The sequence below is a fragment of the Sesamum indicum genome, linkage group LG10, assembly GCF_026168435.1.
Source record: "Sesamum indicum cultivar Baizhima isolate 11 linkage group LG10, ASM2616843v1, whole genome shotgun sequence".
Taxonomy (NCBI): Eukaryota; Viridiplantae; Streptophyta; class Magnoliopsida; order Lamiales; family Pedaliaceae; genus Sesamum; species Sesamum indicum.
This window is the reverse complement of record NC_142666.1, coordinates 1,975,524-2,001,059: the sequence shown is the minus strand read 5'-3', so window position 1 is coordinate 2,001,059 and position 25,536 is coordinate 1,975,524. Positions and strand designations below refer to the sequence as shown.

The following is a 25,536-nucleotide window of genomic DNA, read 5'->3' as shown; positions in this document are numbered from 1 at the left end:
TTAAGGGCTGTAACTGTAATTCTTTTATTTGAAGCGATAAACTGTTATTAATTGAAATAACTCGATTACAAGCATTCTTTGAAATATCAAAACCTACCAAAGACAATTTTAATAATTATTAATTGAAATAATTCGATTAAAAGCATTATTATGAAATATCAATGCCACCAAAAACAATTACAACAATCATACCTTATTAGTAATATCAGATAAATAAAATCTAAACAATATCTACTACATAGTAGAACAAACTCTCATGTATATAGTGGGATTCGATAGAATCTCAATTTCATTAATTGAACTAGACCTCATTGGTTTATTTTTTTTTATTATTATTATTTTTTACTGAATTAAACCAACTAGATCTCAATACCTAGAAATTAGGCAGAACGATTGGCTACCAATTTTTTAGCTAGTTAGGGATATAATTTCCAATTTACAGCCTAAACAATCAAGAATGTACATATTTTTACATATGTACCTGACATATTATTGGACTGAAATCCTAATAATTTGCAAAAATTAGGGATATAAAAATCATATTTCAAAAGAATGGGCGATCAAAAGTAGATTTTGATCCAAAGTATAAAGATCAAAAGTGTAATTTACACCTACTTTGCTCTAAACAAGATTAGGATAAATTACAACAGATTCCTATGAGATTTGATATGAGTACGAATACGCCTTATTATTTGAAAAATTACAAATACCATCTGGTGTTTGATGAATTATATAATTACTGAATGGAGATATAAAATTATAAACTTACGTAGAAAAATTGGATGAGGTGATTGAGAAAATTTGATAAATTAAAAAAAATTATCCACTCAGTTTAAAAAAAAAAAAAAAACAAAAATAAGTTTGTAATCTATAAAGCATTATGATCAGTTCATCGATAAAAATGGGTAGAACTCTGACGCAAACTAACGAATTGAGCTAGTTGTTAGATGATCGTTAAATCCAGTGAGGGATTGATAATTTCCCGTACAACAAGGGGTATTTGAAATTATGACAAATTTAAGGAGACTTCATTTAATTTACTCAAAAATTATTTATAAAGTATATAATAGTATACATTATTTCTTACAAACATCAAAATATCAAATCTTTATCTCCAAATAAGGTAAATTATAGCTACTTTTCGTTAAGTTTGACATAATTATAATTTATAAATACCCTCTAATTATTTAAAAAATTATAAAATACTCTCGAATAGAAAATAATTATGTAGCCCATAAACGAAAAAGTGGACGTGATTATGTTACAGTTGAATTTTTCTAAAAAAAAATTGAAAAATATGTAAAGAAAAGGATGAGTAAAATAAATAATCATAAGGGAATAATTATTTATAAAAAATATTTTAAAAAATTCTAAAAAATATATGAAATTTTAATTTATAATCCAAATGATATTTTTGTCACTTTATATAAAAATTAATTGAAAACCTAACAGAAGCTAACGGAATGGATTCAATGTTACGCGATTTCAAATAATACGAAACTATTTGTAATTATGTGAAACTCATTCAAAGTTGGTAGTAATTTACCCCTGAATATGATATGATCAACATCAAGAATTTGAACAAAATTATGAACTAAACTTCAAACCAACTTTAATTTGTTATAAACCAATTTACATTATGTTTACCAAAAATTTTGAACAAAAAAAAAAAAAATCATATGAAATAAAAGAAAAGTGAAGGAAAATCCTATTGGGTGGTGACGCAACATACATTACCCGCGTCAGTAGCAACTTCATAACCTCTACTGTTTCATTCTCATTCTGTGCCTCCCTTCACTCTCATCAGCAGTGTAAGAACTCCGTACAATTTTCACCCGCCATTCTTCTGTTGTTCTTCTCCAGAAACTTTTAATCAAGGCCGCGCTCTTAGCTATCGCCCAATCAGATGGCTTCGATTTACTTTTCTTGCTCTCCCGCCACTCCGTCTCGCTGTCGGTTAGGCTCTCTTCTCTGGCAATCAGTGTTGTTATTGGCGAAAGATGCGTCTTTTCGATCGGTGTTGGCTCGTGTTAATGCGTAGTTTTGGGATTTTTGAGTTGAAATATCATGTGGGGTTTATGTTTCATGCAAAGCCAAAATTCATATACGTTCTTTTGTTAAGAAAGTAGAGTAGTTCGGGTGGGGTTTCGTGCTTTCCTTTTGTTGTTTTGGATAATCTAATGTTTGTTTAGGTGTTTTAAATATTAAAGCCAATGGTTTTTTGCGTTGGTAATGGGATGTGCGCTGCCGATTATTTTATACCCTTCTTAAGTAATGATGGAGTGTAGATGCTGACGTGAGACATATGTTGTGTTTTATCCGCTTATGATGTTTTATTTCTCGTCTAGTTTTACTTGTGATGCAAAATGTTTGAGATTGCATACACTTACAACATCTGCAGCGGTGGATAGTTTTTATGTTATTTAAAGAGAAAATATTTTGGGTTAAGGTTGAAGGTGAAATTTTCGGTGCGCTTGCATTAGTTATTCGCAATTATATTAATCAAGAATGCGTATTTGTAGAATTTTTATGAGTTTTGGTGTGGGGTTTGGTGGTAACCGTGTTTTCATTCTGCCGTAGGAGGCTTGAGTGGTTGGGCACTCTGACATTTGAGAGCTGTGCTAAATTATGTTATAATTAAGGGGCCTGAGTATATAATCTCATTTACTTTTCTTTTGTTAAGAAGTAGATTCCTGTCAACGAGCAATTAAATATTAAGCTCCAAAGAATCCGGTTTTATTGTTGTTAAATGATCTTAAATGTTGTGCTCAAGAGTTTTATTTGATCCCAGTCTCTAGAAACCAAATATCACTTGTATCACGAATAGGACAAATCTATTTTGTTTGTTCCGTTTAATTTGCTAATTTGTGTTTGAAAGTACTTAGGCTGATACAGAAAAAGGTAGGTGTTTGTTCTATAGCTCCAGATATTTGAGTTATGTGTATGGTACTGCTTAGACTAAAATACCTCTCCTAGCATTGCATGGTTTGGGCTGTTATACGAGTTTGGATTGTGAATGGTCCTGTTTGCCGGAATCTGAAACTATCGTTCATGTATTGTATGTGAACAACTTTGCAGTTAGTCAAGCTTTGTCCGTCTTCTCAATTATGATGCATACTGTTAGCTGATCTTCGCTTTTATGGTGCATCCAGACAGTTCAATGGGCTCCAATGTGGAAATATGCATTCTTTGAATGGTGTAGAGTCCTGCAAGCAGCTGAGTGGAAAAGTGGGATCCAGTATCAATACTTGTTTGAAACCTAAATCGTCACTATTCTCTGGGAAAGGCGACCTTGTTCGTCATTCTGCTGGTTCTAATGTGGCAAGTAATGCTCTCATCAGTGACTTATTTGGTGGGGTCGAGGTACAATCTGATTATGTAGTACTTTCAGCTGATATGGCTCCAACTACTAGTGGCTTCCCTGTTGGAAATGATGAATTTGATTTAGACCTGCCATCAGAAGGTTTCTCATCTATTCCAGAGGCCATTGAAGACATTTACAATGGAAAGGTCGGTCTTTACATTGCTGTATGATATTTATGACAGCTCAATTAGTTACTTAGCCATTGCTTTGAACCTACATTGCAGATGGTTGTTGTTGTAGATGATGAGGATCGAGAAAATGAAGGGGATCTAATAATGGCTGCATCAAAAGTTACGGCAGAAGCCATGGCTTTCTTTGTGAAGCATGGAACTGGAATAGTTTGTGTGAGCATGAAAGGAGAAGACTTGGAGAGATTGCAGCTTCCCCTGATGGTAAGCCAGAAAGAAAACGAGGAGAAACTCTGTACTGCATTCACTGTTTCAGTGGTAAGTGTTCTCTTCATGAGCAAACTATGAAATACATGCTTTTCGTGAAGTATCCTTTTTTAATTATTTTCTGTTTAGTTGCTTAGTATTCTGATTCTTTTAAGAGTGCCACATATTCTTTAGCATAAATGCCTCTGGGTGGTACTCTGTTTGCAGTCAGGGAGTGATCTTCTGATGTGCATATTATCAAACACAATTTTTGGAAAAGCAAACCATAAATCTATAAGAGTTTGAGAAGCTTTTGTTAGACACATAGTCCTAAATGAATCTCTGAGGTAGCGAAATGAAGACGTCATTGTAGGATGCCAAACATGGTACGACCACAGGTGTCTCGGCACATGACAGGGCGACAACAATAAAGGCTCTCGCATCAAAAGATTCAAAGCCTGAGGATTTCAACCGCCCAGGACACATATTTCCATTAAAGTACAGGGAGGGTGGTGTTCTAAAAAGAGCTGGGCATACAGAAGCTGCTGTGGATCTTGCGATGCTAGCTGGGTTAGATCATGCTGGAGTTTTATGCGAGATTGTTGATGATGATGGTTCTATGGCTAGATTACCAAGGCTTTTGCAATTTGCGCAGAAAGAAAACTTGAAGATTGTATCTATTGCAGATTTAATAAGGTGGTGTGTCAACCTACTTTCATAAATGTCATCTTTGCCTACATTTCTGAAGTTATGTTTATTTCATGAAGCTTTACATTTGTGGAGGCCTTGCTTTTCTTTTATTATTTCTGAGGTGGGTGGCCAGAGGATAAGATCTAGTTGATATGAGTTTTGCTTAATTTTCTTTGGAAGTGCCAACTTTGATATGCCCTCCCCTCAATCGCTGCTCTGATTTTCCGGCAGAATTCTCATCTGTATCAATAGCATCTTGTGCAAGGGTTGACACATGATTGATTTGCAGATATAGGTGGAAGAGAAATAGATTAGTGGAACATGCCTCTGCTGCTCGTATACCAACTATATGGGGCCCATTCACTGCATATTGCTATAGGTCAATTTTGGATGGGATTGAGCATATTGCAATGGTTAAGGTGAGCATTATGGGGAACTCTGATATAGTGCACATTTCAAGTTTCTCTATTTTACGCATACTTCGGATTTGAAGCGATTACGACAGACCATTTCTCTTCGCATCGTCACCCTATTGACGTATCCTAATAATACTGAACTGATGTAGCCTAAAGCATGCTAGAGTTTCTTTTGTCAAATGCATATACAAGGGATTATTTGGTTTACTGAAACTCGGAAGGCACTGTAGCTCCAGTAAAGGAGCTAGATACCAAAATTACCATCGACTTTTGCATAGGCTGGAGGGCTCTGAAGGAAATGTGGGCACTGGATGCCCAATCTGAATTATGCCTATTGCTATCCTTTAAAATTCTTTATATAGCAACTGTACTGGATCATTTGTAACATACAAAGAGTGGTAAGTTGCAGTTTTATGCTTTCACCATTTGTGAATTCTCAGAATTAGAACACTTTTACAGTGATATTTATGGTGTGGATAGGGTGATATTAGGGACGGACTAGATATTCTTGTCAGAGTACACTCAGAATGCCTCACTGGAGATATATTTGGATCAGCCAGATGTGATTGCGGGAACCAGTTGGCACTGGCAATGCAACAGATTGAAGCAGCTGGCAGGGGTGTTCTAATTTACCTCCGTGGTCATGAGGGACGTGGAATTGGTTTGGGCCACAAACTTCGTGCTTACAATCTGCAAGACGATGGGCATGATACTGTTGAGGCAAATGAGGAGCTGGGTTTGCCTGTTGATTCAAGAGAGTACGGGATTGGTGCTCAGGTATGAAAAATCAAACATAATCTGTTACCATTACATGCGGTTTGGTGGATTTTGCCCATATGGTTTGGCTATCATTGGGCCACTAACTGCTGCATACTTGAGTGTTGCAACGCATTGTCCTACGTCAATCAAATAGGTCTACGGGGTTGTAGAAATTTTCATCTTATAATTGTGGAACCATTCTGCAGATACTGAGAGATCTCGGGGTTAGAACAATGAAGCTAATGACAAACAATCCTGCAAAGTACATCGGTCTGAAGGGCTACGGTTTGGCTGTTGCAGGCAGGGTTCCATTAGTTACTCCCATCACAATGGAAAACAAGAGATATTTGGAGACGAAACATTCCAAAATGGGACACGTTTATGCGGCAGATGTGAATGGCCACCCAACCAGCCATCACTAGCAAAAATGAATGACCGATGTAAATGGCCAATCTGCCATAAGCATCTGCCCATTTTGAACATGCCGATTCTGGCGAGGTATGTCGATGGAGTTGAAGAACAAAGCTACTGCATTGTACCAGGCAAGATTGGAATAACACATAGTTTTGTTTCTAAGCTGTTAATGTTAATTATGTCATCAGGTGATTAGCTTAGATTTGGCTGCAGCAGCTGATTTGAGTCTGAACTTGCAAAGAATCAGCAGCATTGATAATAATTCATTTTCAAGCTTGGATGGAATTTGTTCTGTTGATCTTCTTATAAATTCAATGCACAAATAATAATGACTAAACCCAAACCCAATACTTGGTCAGTCAATGGGTGGGTATCGCCTTATCCGGACTCGGACCCAACAGATATCCATAGCAATTTTTCGTACTCTACCCATATTCTAACATGTAATATACCCATAGGGTCTTATCCAAATTATATCCAAAAGAATCGGGTAAAGTTTGGATCTTATCTATTTGAGATCGATAATATTAATTGATTACGAAATCGAGACAAGTTTAAAATAAGAATGAAAGATATAAGAGTTGGTAAAAATAAATAAAATTCAGTATAATATATCTAATTTCCATTTAAATCTCTCAAGTATCATTTTTGAATTTGCATTTGCATTCAATTTTGGTTTGATGATTTTTTAATAATTTGAATCAGACAAATTTTATTTATTTCGTATATTACTCAAATTTAACTAAATCACATTTCGTTCGTATTTTTTTTTATTTATTACATGTCAAATTAAACTGGCTTAACTTGATAATAAAACTAATTCTGCGTGATTATGGAATCAAAAATTTCACTAAGTAATTAATATAAATACATTTTTTTAATGAAATAATTATATACTATTAATTTATTTTAAATATTAAATAAATTTAGTTGATTGATTTACAAAAAGTTTACAAATACAATTTTAAAGTAATTTATAAATGTATCTTTGGGCATTAGATTATATCAATACCCATGATGTTTTAGGGTATTAATTCTATCCATACCCATTCATTTAATTTCATAAGTTTAGGGTAGGATCGGGTCTCCTACTCATTGGGTAGGGTATGAATGTTATTTTTTGAGTATGAATAAGATAATATTCTATCCATCGACAAGCTTGTTGAATACACGTATAATATCCGTTCTGTATCATGTTCGGATCCGAATACAAGATCCAGTGGGCATTTTTTCGGGTCTGGTTGGGTCCAAATACTTATTTTTCCACTTTTTCTAGATGTAACTTTCTTATTTACCTTACACAAAAAAGATAAAAAAAAAAAAATAATTGAATTAATTTGTCAATAAAATGGGAACCCCAGAAAGTGTTGATTCACACACGTTCGCAGACTCTGAGCACTTTCACTACATCTCTCCGCTGTCCAAAACGCCATGTTTCCTTTTTTAGACCAAAATTTTAATCCAAGGTGACTATGATAATGAAAACTAAAGAGCTTCTACGCTCCTCTTATATAAAATATCTCCGCGCATCACCCCTAAACTTTTAAACATCTTATAAAATATTGTGAAAAGTTTATTAGCTCGTTCAAACACCATTTGATTGATTAAGCTTATTTAAAAATTTTTATAAGTTCGTACATCTTATAAAAATATTTTCAAGACTTATAAGATGTCAGATTTTGTCTTAAAAATAATATTTATGAAGTGTTTGAATATAATAAGATTATGGAACTTATCAGATGTTAGTAATTGCAAATTCATAAATTAATTTGAGGGAATTTGTTAAGATTTTATAAATAAATTAGCCACTCCTTACTTTTTTTAAAAGGTTATAAGTTCAAAACATCTTATTTTATAGAAGTTATAAGCTCTTTTTCTAAAGATTTACTAGATTTATAAGATGTTTTAAAATGTTTATAAGCTCACACGACATGAGACACCCTCTAATTCATGGATGCAACAAACTGTATTTTTTTCTATCCACAAAAAAGAAGAAAAGGAAAAATAAACTTTCATTTTATTTCATTTTCTATAAAAAAATGATTACACAACTATATCTTCAAAATAATAATAATAATAATAATGAAGGAAAAAAAATTAACAATATCATAATCTCTTTATTTTATATTAAAAATGTGTAATCAATAAGGACGCTCTCCGACATAGTTACCCGGAGGATCATAGTTGCATGAGACAAATGCCCACCCATTCGCGCACTTCACCTTGGCGCACCCAACATGGGTCGAGCCTCGCCAAACCACCTGTGTATAATGCAAACACGGTTCCCCTCCAATGCAAGTATTCGTAGCCTCGTCATAGAATTTTTTCTCGTCAAGCCACATTTGCACCGCCTCTTTGGCGTTCACGTCCCACGACCCCTTTGCCAGGTTTTCACCATAAGGTCCATCAGAATGCTTCATTGCACAATCTCCGGCCCGCTTTTTGGCGTAGTCTTCAGCGTAGGCGACAAGGGTCTCGCTCCAAGCGAGGGGTGGGACGCCAACTTGTGCACGGCCAGCGTTGTGGGCTTTGAGGTAGTCGTCAGGAGAGTTTTGGGCGCAGGCGAGCTGCAGGGCCACCATCAGACAGACCGAGAGAAGGGAGAGTTTTGGGATGTCCATTTTCTGTAATTCCAGATGATGGTACTTATTCAATGCGTTTATTGATTGTTGAAGTGGTTTTCTGTGTTTTATAGATAGATCTGGATTTAGAATATTGGGTGGTGAGAGATTAATGGATGGATGGTAGAACGAACATTTGGGTAAACAAAGAAGATTATCGTTGAATAATTGATGCATGAGATTTGTTTGCTCATTAAAATGTGTGGTCGTACTTAATACTAGATGAGATTAATGAGTCACTAAACACTGTTATTGATGACTACACCGTCCTTTCAGGAGAGTTTGTGTAATTATAACTTCTTGTACTCAGAAAAAATTACACTTAATATCTATATTTGTTTTCGCCTAAGAAATAAATCTTTTCGTTAGTAAAAATTTACAGAATTTACTGATTAGCAAAATAATTGCATGAAGATTCATATATATTTACTGTTAATTGATTTATTACATGTTAAACAAAATCTTTTCGACTGAACTATACCCTTATAAGGGTGTTGTTTGACTTGTAATAAGTTAGTAATAAATCAATTGGGGTAGATATAGATTTTTCACTCTTTTCTTGGTTAATATTAGCAAATTTTTTTGGTTAATAGGTGGTGAATTTTGATTAATTGAGGGATCTACTTGTGGAATAGAAATAAATGTCAAGAGTGTATTATATGTAATTTTTTAAACTATAAGGGACCTATGTGTAATTTTATCAAACCTCAGAGAAAGTTATGTAACAAAATACAAGTTTCTATCCATCATATGGAGAAAATAGGGCTTTACTTTATTCAAAATAAAATTTTATTTTTATTTGACATATATCTCTTTTGGTATTGATGCCTACTGAAGTTCAATAAAATTATATGGGTTGAAGTATTTTCACGATAATTCTAAAATTAAAGGAGCAATAACTTGGAAAACAAGAGTTAGCATTCCAAAGTTTAATTTAGTAATAGATTTACTGAAAGAACATCAAGAAACTTGAATAATGTAAGAATAATGATGAAATAACTGAAGTAACTTAACAAGGTATTAAGGTAAAGTGAGAATAGTTGTGTGGAGTGTAAATAGTGCAAGAAACTAGTTGAAAATCGAGAGAAAAGAGTGACAGTGAGTGAATAGTACTTGATATCTTATGATCGCACAATAATCTTTATTTGTAGGCAGCAAAACCTAAAAACTTGTGATATACCATTCCAAAAGTTGTATGAGTTAGCTAACAAACAAAAACAAAAAATCAAATTCTAATTTGGAATAATCTTGAAGTTGTGAGTGTAGATATAAATGACAAGTAAATACTGGGTCAATTAACACAAGTGCACCACCACTGAACAAAACCACTACCGTATTAACTAACTCAACCCTAATGGGCATAAATACATATACATAATAATGTAATAGTTCCATATTATCAAGTGCCAACTCTAATGACTCAACTGGGCCAGCAGCATGTCCATCTAACGCATTCATCTTATATGAAATGTTGTATACATGCATTCATATTTGTCATATATATTTTACATATAATACCATATTTCACCAGCATTCCCCAGAGAATCTCGTCCTTGCTCTGATACCACCAAATGTAGCACCCTCCATCAATACTACGGCTATATCTTCCCTAAATATCATACTTAAAATAAATCATATTTATATATATAAATATGCAAACATAATCTCAACTTGATCACAACCACAATCAACCCCATGAGATTATATATATGCACATATCACATACTATAAGATAGACCACCATAAGTCATTCCCATACCGTTCACAGTTTTAATTTCTCTTTTTAACTGACGTATGAAGAGAAGAGTGCATACTGGCTCTACCTAACAAAATGCAAGGTTTGACCTATATATATAAAATGTTAGTAGAGAAATGAGCCTGCAACTCAGCGAGTAAATAACCGTCACTATCTATATATGTATATCAAAGAAAAAATTGTAATTTACGTCCCACAACTTGCACGGTTTGCGATTTTGGTCCCATTATTTTACCCCTCGGCATATTTAGTCCCATAAGTAAAAAAAAATTACAATTTTTATGCCTGCTCACATTTTTCATTAGATTCTTGATGGAAGGAGCACGTGCTCTGTTAATTTAACCAATGCTTGACTGCAATAGTGTGAAAAATTACAATTTATGTCCCACAACTTATACTGTAATGGGATCGAAATCGCAAATGGTGTAAGTTGTGGATGTAAATTGTAATTTTTCACACTATTGCAGTCAAACATTGATTAAGTTAACGGAGCACGTGCATCCTTCCGTCAAGAATCCATTGAAAAAAGTGAGTGGGACGTAAATTATAATTTTTTTTACACTTATGGGACTAAATGTGGTGGGGGTAAAATAATGGAACCAAAATCAGAAATGACGTAAGTTGTGGGACATAAATTTTAATTTTTCGATACATCAAATATAGTCTAGACAAGATAAAATGAGCAACATATATAGAATATAGTCAATTTAATCACAAGCTCATTACAAAACAATCAATTATACTCATCTTTTCCTAGTTTGCTTTGATATCGTTCTTATCCACCAACTCAATCTCACTATTTATTATATAATATTTAAGTGAATTCCCTTGACACGCCATGGAGGCTTATTAATCTCATTTCGTATCATAGCTCTTTCAATGCACATAATAGCTTTTTTCATATCGCATCGTAGCTCTTTTTATATCGCATCATAGCTCTTTTCATATCATATCGTAGCTCGTTTCTTTTTATTTTGCCACATAGGCTATTAAAAAATATCAAGGGGTATTCACATCACAATTATATTCAATTCCCACCGTTCCCTCATTTATATACATCACCATTCTTATAAGCAGTTAATGACGTAAAATCATATATTGACATATTTTCATTTACCAGCACCAACAACACATCATTCAGAAAATATAATACTTTAATATATTTTTTCACTTTACTTTCACAACATAATCATGCAAATTAAATCATTCACCACTTACATATTTCTAAATAAATCAGTTTCAACACGAATCACAAACTTATATAATAATAGTATCACCAGACTAGAAACGTATATGGGTAACAATAATTATTTACTTACCTCGACCTTAATTACAACGCTTTAATTATCAAATAGACAATTGTTAAGTCCTCTCATTTTATCTTTGGATCCTATAATGAGTTATATTGTATTTAATTAATTTTATCGAGAATATTATAATTTATAAATAGAATATTTTCGTACAATTTCCAATAATCTTTTAATATTTCATTTCCATCGAAATACAAATATTTGATTTCGTTATTTTCTGACCAACTAAACTTTCTAAACTTTCCTGATATATATTTAATTTATCAATCAACTTATAAGAATTCATTTATTCAAACTTCTCATTTTTATAACTACCGTTCTTAATAATATTCTCAATTGGAATTATTACGAGAATCTCATATTTTCTTTAAATGAATACAATATTTCTCAAATAAAATTTTAATACTTCTTAAATATAATATCTGAATATTTATATAAATTTTATATCAATTTTTTTATACTATATAATTTAATTAAACACCAAGACTTATAATTAAGCATTTGGTTAATAGCCCAGATGAAATTGAGTAGGTTAGTTATAGTAGTGATTAAATCTAACAAATTTAATAATTTAGTTAACCAGCTATAGTATTCTTATATCAAATGTGATATTTAATTTGAGACTAATTTAAATAGTCAAAGTTTTAGAATTTTTTGATTAAATATTACAAATTTAATTTTAAAGTAATATGTAAATGAACATTTTTGGGCATTAAATTATATCAATACCCATGGGTGTTTTAGGGTATTAATTCTATCCATACCCACTCGTTTAATTTCATAAGCTTAGGGTAGGGTCAGGTCTCTTATCCATTGGGTAGGGTATGAATATGGGTATGAATGTTATTTTTTGAGTATGGATAAGATAATATTCTATCCATCGACAAGCCTACCGAATACACATATGATACCCGTTCTGTATCATGTACCGATCCGAATACAAGATCCAGTTGGCATCTTTTCAGGTCTGGTTGGGTCCAGACACTTATTTTTCCATTTTTTCTGGGTGTACCTTCTCCTATTTGCCTTACACCAAAAAGGAAAAAAAGAAAAAAAAATAATTGAATTAATTTGTCAATAAAATGGGAACCGCATAAAGTGCTAATTCACACACGTTCAGAAACTCTGTGCACTTTCACTACATCGCCGCCGTCCAACCCGCCATGTTTCCTTTTTCAGACCGAAATTTTAATCCAACGTGACTATGATAATGAAAACTAAAAGAGCTTCTAAGCTCCTCTTATGTAAAAAAACTCCACGCATCACTTGAAAATTTTTAAACATCTTATAAAATATTATAAAAAGCTTATTAGTTCATTCAAACACCATTTGATTGATTCAACTTATTTAGAAGACCTTTTAAGTTCGTACATCTTATAAAAATATTTTCAAGACTTATAAGATGTCATTTTTGTCTTAAAAATAATATTTATGAAGTGTTTGAATATAATAAGATTATGAAACTTATAAGATGTTAGTAATTGCAAATTCGTAAATTAATTTGAGGGAATTTGTTAAGATCTTATAAGTTCAAATCATCTTATTTTATAGAAGTGATAAGCTCTTTTTCTAAAGATTTACTAGATGTATTGTAGCATTTTATGAGATGTTTTAAAATGCTTATAAGCTCACACCGACATCAGACACCCTCTGAATCATGGATGCAACAAACTATACTTTTTTTTATCCAGAAAAAAAAAGAAAAGAAAAAATAGACTTTCATTTTATTTCATTTTCCATACAAAAAAAGGATTACAACTATATATTCAAAAAAACAACAAATAATAATAATGAAGGGAAAAAAAGAATTAATAATGCCATAATCTCTTTATATTATCATACAAGTGCTTAATTAATAAGGACGCTCTCCGACATAGTTACCCGGGGGATCATAGTTGCATGTGACAAATGTCCACCCGTTGGAGCACTTCACCCTGGCGCACCCAACATGGGTCGAGCCTCGCCAAACCACCTGTGTATAATGCAAACACGGTTCCCCTCCAATGCAAGTATTCGTAGCCTCGTCGTAGAATTTTTTCTCGTCAAGCCACATTTGCACCGCCTCTTTGGCGTTCACATCCCACGACCCCTTTGCCAGGTTTTCACCATAGGGTCCATCAGAATGCTTCATTGCACAATCTCCGGCCCGCTTTTTGGCGTAGTCTTCAGCGTAGGCGACAAGGGTCTCGTTCCAAGCGAGGGGCGGGACGCCAACTTGTGCACGACCAGCGTTGTGGGCTTTGAGGTAGTCGTCAGGAGAGTTTTGGGCGCAGGCGAGCTGCAGGGCCACCATCAAACAGACTGAGAGAAGGGAGAGTTTTGGGATGTCCATTTTCTCTAATTTGCAGATGATGGTATTTATTCAATGCGTTTATTGATTGTTGAAGTAGTTTTCTATGTTTTATATATAGATGGATTTGGAATATCGGGTGGTGAGAGATTAATGGATGGATGGTAGAACGAACATTTGGGGTAAACGAAGAAGATTATGTTGAATAATTGATGCATGAGATTTGTTTGCTCATTGAAATGTGCGGTCGTACGTAATACGAGATGAGATTAATGAGCCACTAAACACTGTCATTCATGACTACACCGTTCTTTTAAGAGAGTTTGTGTAATTATAATTTCTTGTACTCAGAAAAATTACAATTAATATCTATATTTGTTTTCGCCAAATAAAAATCATTTTGTTAGTAAAAATTTATGGAATTTACTGATTAGTAAAATAATTGCATGAAGATTCATATATATTTACTGTTAATTGATTTATTACATGTTAAACAAAATCTTTCGACTAAACTACACCCTTATAAGGGTGTTGTTTGACTTGTAATAAGTCAACTGGGGTAGATATTGATTTTCACTTTCTTTTTTTTGGTTAATATTAGCAAATTTATTTGGTTAATATGTGGTGAATTTTGATTAATTGAGAGATCTACTTGTGGAACAGAATATGTAATTTTTTAAACTACAATGGAGCTATATGTAATTCCATCAAACCTGAGAGAAAGTTGTGTAACAAAATACAAGTTTCCATCATATGGAGAAAATAGTCCTTTACTTTATTCAAAATAAAAATATATTTTATTTGACATATATCTATTTGCTTATTGATGCCTACTGGAGTTCAATAACATTATATGGGTTGAACTATTTTCACAAAAATTCTAAGATTAATGCAAAACAAGAGTTAGCATTCCAATATTTAATTTAGTAATGAATTTACTGAAAGAACATCAAGGAATAACAATAATGATGAAATATTTGAAGTGACTTAACAAGGTATTAAGGTAAAGTGAGAATAGTTGTGTGGAGCGTAAAATAGTGCAAGAAACTGATTGAAAATCGAGAGAAAAGAGTGAGAGTGAGTAAATAATACTTGATATCTTATGATTGCACAATGACCTTTATTTGTAGGCAGCAAAACCTAAAAACTTGTGATACACCATTCGAAAGTTGCTTGAGTTAGCTTACAAACAAAAACAAAAAATCAAATTTTGATTTGGAATAATCTTGAAGTTGTGAGTGTAGATATAAATGACAAATAGATACTCGGTCAATTAACACAAGTGCACCACCACTGAATAAAACCTTACTACCGTATTAACTAACTTAACCCTAACGGGTATAAATACATATACATAATAATGTAATAGTTCCATACTATCAAGTGCAAACTCTCATGACTCAATTGGGCCAGCAACATGTCCACCTATCGCATTCATCCTATATGAAATGTTGCATACATGCATTCATATTCATCATATATATTTTACATATAATACCATATTTCACCAGTATTTCCCAGAGAATCTCGTCCTTGCTCTGATAGCACCAAATGTAGCACCCTCCATCAATATTACAGCTATATCTTTCGTAAAACTTAAAATAAATCATATTTATATATATATATAAATATGCACACATAATCTCAGCGTCACCACAACCACAATCAACCCCATGAGATTATATATATGCACATATCACATATTACAAATTAAACCACCATAAGTCATTCCCATATCGTTCGCATTTTTATTTCCTCTTTATACATCCAAAAATGCAATGTGTATTTTAACTGACGTATGAAGAGAAGACTTCATACTGGCTTGACCTGACAAAATGCAAGGTTTGGACCTAGCCATTGGTGGATAAAGACCTATATATGAAAAATGTTAGTAGAGGAATGAGTCTGCAACTCAGTGAGTAAATAACCGTCACTATCTATATATGTGCATCAAAGGAAAAATTATAATTTACGTCCCGCAACTTGCACGGTTTGCGATTCTGGTCACATTGTTTTACCCCTCATCATATTTAGTCTCATAAGTGTCAAAAAAATTACAATTTTTATGTCCCGCTCACATTTTTCACTGCACGTGCTCTGTTAATTTAACTAATGCTTGACTGCAATAGTGTGAAAAATTACAATTTATGTCCACAACTTACACTGTAATGGGACCGAAATTGCAAATGGTATAAGTTGTGGACGTAAATTGTAATTTTTCACACTATTGCAGTCAAATATTGATTAAGTTAACAGAGCACGTGCATCCTTCCGTCAAGAATCCATTGAAAAATGTGAGTGGGATGTAAATTGTAATTTTTTTGATATCTATGGGACTAAATGTGGTGAGGGGTAAACAATGTGACCAAAATCACAAATGGTGTAAGTTGTGGGACATAAATTATAATTTTTTTCGTACATCAATTATAGTCTAGATAAGATAAAATGACCAACATATATAGAATATAGTTAACTTAATCCCAAAAGAATCAACTTTATCACATAACACAACTAACTCATTACAAAACAATCAATTATACTCCTCTTTTTCAAATTTATTTACCAGAAGGTGATATCGTTCTTATCCACCAATTCAATCTCACTATTTATTATATAATATTTAAGTGAATCCCCTTGACATGCCACGGAGGCTCATCAATCTCATGTCGCATCATAGCTCTTTCAATTCGCATAATAGCTTTTTCCATATCGCCTCGTAGCTCTTTTTATATCACATCGTAGCTCTTTTCTTTCATTTTGCCACATAGGCTATTCAACAATATCAAGGGTATTCATATCACAATTATATTATCAAGAATATTGTAATTTATAAATAGAATATTAAGTACTATTCGTACAATTTTCAATAATATTTTAATATTTCATTTCCATCGAAATACAAATCTTTATTCCGTTAATTTCCAACTAACTAAACTTTCTAAACTTTCCTGATATATATTTAATTTATCAATCAACTCATAAGAATTCATTTACTCAAACTTCTCATATTTTTATAACTGCCATTCTTAATAATATTCTCAAATGAAATTATTACGAGAATCTCATATTTTCTTTAAATGAATACAGTATTTTCCCAAATAAATTTTTAATACTTCTTAAATATAATATCTGAATATTTCTATAAATTTTTTATTAATTTTTTGATACTATATAATTTAATTAAACACCAAGACTTATAATTAAGCATTTGGTTAATAGGCCAAATGAAATTGAGTAAATTAATTATAGTAGTAATTAAATCTAACAAATTTAGTAATTTAGTTAACCAATTATAACATTTTTATATCAAATGTTATATTCAATTTGACACTAATTTAAATAGCCAAACTCCTAGAATTCTTCGATTAAATATTACATCAAACAATTCAAATTATGTTTAATAAATCGACTAATTAAATATTAGTTACTTTTCGCCTTCACCGTCAAGTGTGTGTGAGTGTGCGCAAATTTGAATTGTTTTGAATTAGCGTTGTGCTACATTATTAGTTATTATATGTACATGTATGTGCTAAAGTGAGGTGGTGGAGGAGTGGCTGCACGTGCCACTTCTCACCCATTTCCAATTTCTGTTTATTTAATTTAATTTATTTTTTTTAAAATATTCATTATGTTATTCTTAATTTTCTTAATTAATATAATATTGTCTGCAATTTATGTTATTTTTTAATTTATTTTCTTAATTTATTGTATTCAAGTTTTATTATATTTTGATTTCAATTTATAATATATTTACGAAGTAACTAAATTTCGTAAATTTTTACTAATTAATCCCAAAAATTATGTATTAAAAATTTGTTGATGTTACATTAAAAGTGAAAAGACACAAAAAGTGTTGTTTTTCCTTTAACTTTGGTAGTTAGTATTTTTAAATTGCAGTGATTTATAACATAGAAAATAATTTATATTTTGTAGGTAGTGTTTGGAGGTTTTGAAATTTAACAATCTTTTTTACTCTAATGAACTGAATATTGTAATTTTAAAATTAAAAAACAACTTAACAAATAAAGAAGGTTTAAAGGGCGCTAAATCACATCAATCACATAGAAAAATATATTGTCCTTATCATAAAATTGAATCAAATTTAATCAATTACCATCTGAACTAAAATTTTCCATGATGTAAGATATACTAAATACACAAAATTCAATATTTTATATGAAGGATTAAATTGACATCTTATTATTGGTACTGTCCTACTCCTACTAGAATTCAAATATATGTATATATATATATATAACACAAAGAGTTCAAACACAATCTATTAAATCCTCAGATCAAGAATTCATAGGTACTTTCCCTTACTTCTCTTTCATCTTCAAGGCAAACTATGTCTCAGATTTGGCTTCATAGTTGTCCTTCCATTGCGTTTCTTCCACCAGAAACAATCAAGAAACAATGGCCAATCAATGGTTAAACGACAATCAGTTGCCAGCGAATTTCCATCAATGGTTCGAAGAAAACCAGGCCCCGGATTCCGAGTTAATGTCCAACAACCCGTTAAGCCCTGTGCCAACCATTCAGAACATCGTCTCGACGGTCAACCTGGACTGCGACTTAAATCTTGCAGAGATCTCGCTCAAAACAAGGAATTCAGAGTACAATCCCAAGCGCTTTTCTGCTGTTATCATGAGGATTAAGGAGCCAAAGACGACAGCCCTGATTTTCGCGTCCGGGAAGATGGTCTGCACCGGAGCAAAGACGGAACAACAATCGAGGCTGGCGGCCAGGAAGTTTGCCCGGGTTGTCCAGAAAGTTGGTTTCCCTGTCAGGTTCAGTGGGTTCAGGATTCAGAGCATGGTTGCTTCTTGCGATGTTAAGTTCCCCGTCAGATTGGAGAACATGATTTGCGGGCATGGAGTGTATTCAGTTTACGAGCCGGAGATATTTCCAGGGCTGATTTACAGGATGAAGAAACCCAAGGTCACGATTCTGGTTTTTGCATCCGGAAAGATTGTGATTGCCGGAGCCAAGGAGAAGGTGACTGTTCAAGAATGTCGGAAAAGAAAGAGAGGTCGATCATGTTATATGATACTCTTCCTTTTGTTCATATATGTAGTTCAATTTGGATCATGAATCACCTAAATTTTGTATTTTATTTGTTTTCTTGTTCTTTATTTTTGCTCTACTGTTCGTAGGACAAAAGTTTACTTTTCGTCTTCTAATTATAGAATTGTTGCATATTTTATTCTTTATCTTTTTAATAAACATATTTAATTCTGTAAATTTGTAACTTTTGACATACTTAGTCTTGTAATTATTGATTGAATAGATGTAATCCTGTATGTATTTTAGTAAAACAAATTTAGTCCTTTACGTTCAACAAATGTGACGCTTTCAATCCTTTGGTGTCATTGAATGAAATATGTTGTTGGAGGAAAAACACGTGTTTTCACGCGTTACTTGCTAAGTACAATAAGATAATTTTAATTCTCAAAACCCCCCAATTAGAGACAATTTTCCCCCTTGCATTCCCTAAACCCCACCCTAATTAATTTTTCCAAATCCACTAAATGATTATTGATAAAAACACAAAAAAATTCCACTATCCGTCCACAAAAAAATCTCGTAAATAGAACATAAAAATATTGATTTAATTACATTTTGGAGCGCATGATATATAAAAGAAAAGCTTGATTTTGGCGAAATATTCTAGAGTAGAGACAAAAACTCAGTGTCCAGGCCTGAACTAGAGGGGATGTAGTACCCCCTATCGCTATTAGGGTTATATCCTCCCTAAACGTCGTACTTAAAGTAACCTCTGTATCCATATATATAAAGATGCACATAATCATCTCATCAATATGGATACGTAACCCCAATGTCATAACAGGCATAATCAACCCACAACATTATATATACATATCAAACACCACAAGTAATCCATCACCAGTAATCCCCCACGCTTACATTCTCTCTATACAAAACAAAATACGATTTGTACTCTAACTGACAAAGAGGAGAAAACTACATACTGGCCTAACCTGTTTGAGTATAGCATATAGACCTAGTTTTTTCAACAGGACAGATATCTCAAAGTCTACTCCTGAAAGAAAATGTCAGCAGAGGAGTGAGCATGTCATTCAGTAAGTAAATAACCAGCCCTATCTATATATGTATATCAAACACAGCCCAATTAAGATAAGTAGGCAACACACACAGAATACAGTTAATTTAATTCCAACATAATCAACTTCATCGCACTACATAACTAACTCGCAATAAAACAACCAATTAAACTCCCTTTCTTTTGGTTTGCATAACAGAAGGTGATATCGTGTTTTTCCGGTCAACTCAATCTCACCGTTAAATAAATTCAAGTGAATTCCCTTGACAGCCAACTCATCAATCTCATTTCGCATCATAGCTCTTTTTATATTGCATCATAGCTCTTTTCATTTCATTTCGCTTTACAGGCTTTTCAACAACATTAAGGGGTATTTACACCACAGCTATATTCAATTTCCACCACTCCCTCATTTTCACATATCACCATTCTTGTAAGCAACTAATAACGTAAAACAATATATCAATATATTCTCATTCTCAGACACTCACAACACGTCACACAACAAATATAATATTTCAATATATTTTCTCATTCCACGTACACAATATCGTCAATCAAATTAAATCATTCACCACTTATATATTTTCAAATAAACCAACGTCAGCATGAACCACAAATTTATATAACAGTAATACCATGAATAAAGAAAACATGTATAGATAATACTAATTATTTCTCAACCTCACAACGCTTTTATCTACTCAATAGGCAATGGTTTGGTCCTTTCACTTTACCATGTATCCTATAATGAGTTATAACGCATACAATTAATATATCGAGAGTATCATAATTTTTAAATAGAATATTAAATATTACTCTCATAATTTTTAATAATTTTTTAATATTTCATTTCTACCAAAATATAAAATTTTCATTCTAGTTCTTCTTAATAACTAGACACTCTAAGCCTCATAAAGATATTTATAATTATCAAGTAATTCATAGAAATTCATTTAACCAAACCCCATTTATATTTATAATTATCATTTTTAATAACATCCCTAAATTAGGTTATCATTAAAACCCTCATTTTTCCTCCTTAATAATATAATATTTCTTAAATATAATTTTTGAAATATTTTTATGAATTTTCTATCAATTTCTCTCTATTATACAATTTAGTTAAACAATAATAAATAGAATTATGTATTTGGTTAATAATTCCGATAAAAGTGTATAACCTAACTATAGTAATATTCAAATCTAATAATTTAATTAACCAATGATATTATTTTTATATCCGATTTGATATTTAATTCAACACTATTTTAAATAGCCAAACTCATAAATTTTTTGATTAAACATTAAATTAAATAGTAGTAAACACACTAAATAATAATAACTTTAATACATTAATTACTCACCTATATTAGTCTAGATTAACTATCGCGAAAGAGATCGCCTCTGCTGTTTGTAAACTGAAGGAAGGAAAGATTTGTTCTTTTTCTCACCTCTTGCACCTTTGTTATATATACTTATATTATATTATATATATGTATGCATATGCATAAAAAATTGGGGACACGTGCCCAACTACCGTCATCCAACTATTTATGTTACTTCCATATATATGTATATATATATATTTAATTTAAATTTTTTTTAAAATACTTTTTACGTCTCTCCTAATTTTTTTTAATTAATATAATTTTCTCTCAAATATCAAAACCAACTCCAATTTATATTAATAACTCATGTGATTCGTCTTTCACGGATCGATCGACCTACTACACATTAATAATCAATGTCGATTTAATTGTTGACAAACTAAAATCACGCACATCCATAACCTACCCTTTAACTCTCTGTCTGCTGCTTACAATGGATCATCAACTCCTACCACACATACATACGTACATCCTCGTACCTACTAACGCACCAAATTACGTACAGACAAAAAATGGAAGAAGAAATGGATAATGACGAGTGGGACGAGTGGGATCCCTTTCCTGTTGTTGATTTACAGCCATTCTACATATCTGAAGCTTACGATCATGAAGATTGCTACGTTGACCTCTCGGGGGCTCTCTGTCAATGGGGTGCATTCGGGGTAACAATTAACCAAAATTGTACATGATCATATATTTATACATATGATTGCTGTTTTTTTTTTCTAAGGATGTAAAATTTTGGCAGATCGATCTGTTTGAATATAATAATAATAATTCCCACAGGTGATATATCATCGGATCCCAGAACATGTGTTCAAGAATGCTATGGATGCAAGTCTTGAGTTTTTCCAGTTGCCGGAGGAGGAGAAGATGAAGTACGAGTTCAAGAGACCACTGGATCCCATCAAGTATGGGAAAGAGACCGTCACCAATCCTTCCGACCAGAAGAATTACGTGTGCAGAGAGTTCCTGGATATATATGTACAACCTGAACTGCACTTGCCTGATAAACCTCAGAAATTAAGGTAAGATGATCATCAGTTGTACGTAGTAAAACACACAAACCCCTTTTTAATAAATCCGTGGTGATGATGACTGTGCATGTGTAATGATATCTAATAATTGCATTTCTAGTCCAGTACAATAGTACAAGAACTCCTAGCTAGTTTTGGATGTGACAATTTAGAATAGGGCAAATTGCAATTTTCGTCCAGTTTTTTAGGGGCGGTGGCGTTTCCAGTTCAGGTTTTTTCCAAAATAGAATAGTAGAACAGTAATTAAAAAAATTTGACAATTTTAGGACAAATTACCCTAAATCGACTGGAATTGTGCACGAGGGAGGCACATGAGCGTCTGAAAGTTGGGGAAAGCTGACGTGTCCGGTTAAATGGATTAGGTGTAAAAAAAAAAAAAAAAAAAAGGGGCAACATGATGTGGCAAAACTGACGTGGAAAAAAAGGCCACGTCAGAGCATCTCCGCCGTCCATCTCTTGCTTGGATCCTTCACGAAACATTTACCAAGAAAATCTCTCACTTCCTCCGGTAAACTTCTGGGGATCTCTGGCACTTCTTCACCTACTCCAATTCTCATCATCAATCCGGCAATATATGAGCACCGCCATGCCGGATTTCCAGACAACATCTCCACCACGACGCACCCAAGCGCCCAAATATCCGCCGGAGGCCCCTGCTCGCCCCCGGCGACCATCTCCGACGACATGTACAAAGGGGTGCCTCTCAATTCGCACCCCGTCGCGGCGCCTTTTCTCCCTCCATGCCGCTTCGTCAGCCCAAAATCGGCGATCTTCACGCGGCCATTCGTGCCTAAAAGATGTTTTGAAACTTGATATCACAGTGAACGCACCCCAACTTGTGAATATAGTGAATCCCTTTGAGCAAAACTTTTGTGTATCCCCGGACTTCAGATTCCATCCCCCCACCACTGGAATTCCTAAGCTTATTAGCAAAAGCGCCGCCGGGAGCATACTCCAACAACACATTATACAATTACTCGCCCTTCTCATATGAACAATTCTCCCCAAAGCACCGAATTGCAATCCACGTTCGCAAGCTGACGTGGCCTTTTTTTCCACGTCAGCTTTGCCACGTCATGTTGCCCCTTTTTTATTTACACCTAATCCATTTAACCGGACACGTCAGCTTCCCCCAACTTTTAGACGCTCACGTGCCTCCCTCGTGCACAATTCCGGCCGATTTAGGGTAATTTGTCTTAAAATCGCCAAATTTTTTTAATTACCGTTCTACTGTTCTATTTTGGAAAAAACTTGGACTGGAAACGCCACCGCCCCTAAGAAAATGGACGAAAATTGCAATTTGCCCTTTAGAATATTTAGTTTAAATTTCTATGCTATTTGAGAGCTACGGTGACCGAAGTATACAAAAGTCACTAAAAAACGATGTGATATTTCCTATAGTTTTAAAATTAGGGTTTTTGCAGCCAAGCCTCAAAAAGTTAAATTCTTGCCACATAATAAGCTTTAGTGGATAAAAGTAAAACCCTCCACATAAGATATATTAGAATGTGCCTAAAAAAATGCCACATTAGCATTTTCCGGTCCCTTTTGGCCACATCATAATCCTATGCGGAGGGTTTTATCAACTTAAGCAGCCTATGCTACAAGGGGTTAATCTTTTGGGATTCAGTCAGCAAAAACACCAATTTGAGAATCTTAAATAATTGTCACATTAATTATTTACCGTTGGACTTCGATGGCTGGTGTCTTCCATTGCATAAAAAATAAAACTTAATGTCCTAAATTTACACTTCCAAAACTATACCCTCTAATATGCTGGACCAAAAATGCAATCTCGCATAATTGAAATCTTGAAATGTGATTGCTGCAGGGAAGCAGTGCTTGAGATGCATACAAGAACTCGACCGCTGCACGGACTACTAATTCACCTGATGGCGACGGGGCGGAACATGAGAGTTGAAGGAGGCGTAACAGAGGAAAGGTTCGAGATGGAGTCATGCTTTCGGCACTTCACTGCGAATTACTATCCATCTCGGCCGGAGTTTGAGGAGCCGATTCCGATGCAACCTGATACCAATCAGCACGTATTTTTCACAACATTTATGCATAATGGAGAGGCTGGATTGGAGTTCTCCCGCGTCATATATGGCGAGCGGATCCCTCGGAATAAGTGGTCCAGGATCCGGCAGGCCCCTCCCCATGCTGTTTTGGTTCACGCTGGTTATCCCGTTGAGGTAAATTTACAAACAACTTACAACATTTTCCCAAGTGCTAGCTATTTGAGAGTCATCTGCAATGTCGTGATCGGAAAAATTACAATTTACGTCCCACAACTTATCATTTTGGACTAATTATTTTAGCATTGATCACGAAATATAGTCCTAATAAATTACTTGCAACGATAGCGTGATGCATGCATGTACCAGGTATACAACAACGGATATTACAGGACTGTGAAGTTGAGAGCATTTGTAAATACGCAAGCTCAACCTAGCATAACAGTTGGCCTATCCATCGGACCGGGGCTTAATGCCATGGTTCGGACAGCTCCTGAGGTGGAAGAAAGATCCCAAAAGCCTTCTTGTTATAGTCCAATGAAATACATAGAGATCATGGAAATAATGGAGAACAATCGGCTTCATGGCAGGATTTTCGACAAGGAACAGGTGAATTATAAAGCCCAGCAAGAGTAGTTTAATTTAATTCGTAGATCAAATCGTCATGCAACCTGCAGCAGATACTAATCAGCATGCATGCATGCATGGGCTTTTCACAAATATTCATGCATGATCGATGGGGAGAAAACCCTAAATATATATGTTGTCTGAATAATTCAAGAGTCAGGTTTAATGTTGCCTAGCTTACTCAGACAATAGGTAGTCGGAATGTGAACGTGTATAATATGATGAATACTGAAAGATGTGTGGCAATTATTCAGTGGTTTAAGCAGACTTCTTTGCGTTATTCTTATATTTGTTGCTGAGTGGATACTTATTTATTTATGTTTGAAATATACTCCCTTCGAAAATTAATTACTGTTTATACATGAAGCATTTTCATTAGAATTT

General features: G+C 33.6%; 4 protein-coding genes and 2 pseudogenes across 5 annotated transcripts; 3 read left to right on the top strand and 3 right to left on the bottom strand.

Annotated features, from left to right (window-relative positions):
• Window positions 1-1,767: 1,767 nt before the first annotated feature.
• LOC105172615 (bifunctional riboflavin biosynthesis protein RIBA 1, chloroplastic) lies at window positions 1,768-6,302 on the top strand. Of its 2 annotated transcripts, none has more exons than XM_011094132.3 (7): window positions 1,768-1,956; window positions 3,153-3,510; window positions 3,589-3,810; window positions 4,112-4,434; window positions 4,718-4,847; window positions 5,325-5,621; window positions 5,810-6,302. In XM_011094132.3, the coding sequence occupies exons 1-7, from the start codon at window positions 1,907-1,909 to the stop codon at window positions 6,023-6,025; spliced, it is 1,596 nt and encodes a 531-aa protein (XP_011092434.1). In that variant the 5' UTR covers window positions 1,768-1,906; the 3' UTR covers window positions 6,026-6,302. The 2 variants fall into 2 exon arrangements, with proteins under 2 accessions (XP_011092434.1, XP_088742193.1); XM_088886067.1 differs by having other exon boundaries at window positions 1,771-1,956; window positions 3,079-3,510.
• A 1,709-nt stretch (window positions 6,303-8,011) lies between these two features.
• Window positions 8,012-8,701, bottom strand: LOC105172616 (basic form of pathogenesis-related protein 1-like). Its single transcript, XM_011094133.3, has one exon. It carries the CDS (start codon window positions 8,636-8,638, stop codon window positions 8,159-8,161), a length of 480 nt encoding a protein of 159 aa, XP_011092435.1. The 5' UTR covers window positions 8,639-8,701; the 3' UTR covers window positions 8,012-8,158.
• A 4,723-nt stretch (window positions 8,702-13,424) lies between these two features.
• On the bottom strand, window positions 13,425-14,063 carry LOC105172617 (basic form of pathogenesis-related protein 1-like). The gene has a single exon (XM_011094134.3). The coding sequence runs from the start codon at window positions 14,034-14,036 to the stop codon at window positions 13,557-13,559; it is 480 nt and encodes a 159-aa protein (XP_011092436.1). The 5' UTR covers window positions 14,037-14,063; the 3' UTR covers window positions 13,425-13,556.
• Window positions 14,064-18,301: 4,238 nt separating this feature from the next.
• Window positions 18,302-19,088, top strand: LOC105172824 (TATA-box-binding protein 1 pseudogene; annotated as a pseudogene).
• A 2,842-nt stretch (window positions 19,089-21,930) lies between these two features.
• On the top strand, window positions 21,931-25,409 carry LOC105172618 (2-oxoglutarate-dependent dioxygenase 19). The gene is made up of 4 exons (XM_011094135.3): window positions 21,931-22,132; window positions 22,257-22,498; window positions 24,339-24,702; window positions 24,895-25,409. Exons 1-4 carry the CDS (start codon window positions 21,983-21,985, stop codon window positions 25,159-25,161), a joined length of 1,023 nt encoding a protein of 340 aa, XP_011092437.1. The 5' UTR covers window positions 21,931-21,982; the 3' UTR covers window positions 25,162-25,409.
• On the bottom strand, window positions 22,900-24,221 carry LOC110011504 (mitogen-activated protein kinase kinase kinase 20 pseudogene; annotated as a pseudogene).
• Window positions 25,410-25,536: the final 127 nt, after the last annotated feature.

Excerpts from the sequence above, each read along its gene's own strand:
- LOC105172615 (XM_011094132.3), top strand. The coding sequence starts at position 1,907 with ATGGCTTCGATTTACTTTTCTTGCTCTCCCGCCACTCCGTCTCGCTGT. Across the intron at positions 1,957-3,152 it reads GCCACTCCGTCTCGCTGTCG|ACAGTTCAATGGGCTCCAAT; the intron begins GTTAGGCTCTCT and ends TGGTGCATCCAG. Across the intron at positions 3,511-3,588 it reads AAGACATTTACAATGGAAAG|ATGGTTGTTGTTGTAGATGA; the intron begins GTCGGTCTTTAC and ends CCTACATTGCAG.
- LOC105172616 (XM_011094133.3), bottom strand. The coding sequence starts at position 8,638 with ATGGACATCCCAAAACTCTCCCTTCTCTCGGTCTGTCTGATGGTGGCC.
- LOC105172617 (XM_011094134.3), bottom strand. The coding sequence starts at position 14,036 with ATGGACATCCCAAAACTCTCCCTTCTCTCAGTCTGTTTGATGGTGGCC.
- LOC105172618 (XM_011094135.3), top strand. The coding sequence starts at position 21,983 with ATGGAAGAAGAAATGGATAATGACGAGTGGGACGAGTGGGATCCCTTT. Across the intron at positions 22,133-22,256 it reads GTCAATGGGGTGCATTCGGG|GTGATATATCATCGGATCCC; the intron begins GTAACAATTAAC and ends TAATTCCCACAG. Across the intron at positions 22,499-24,338 it reads GATAAACCTCAGAAATTAAG|GGAAGCAGTGCTTGAGATGC; the intron begins GTAAGATGATCA and ends TGATTGCTGCAG.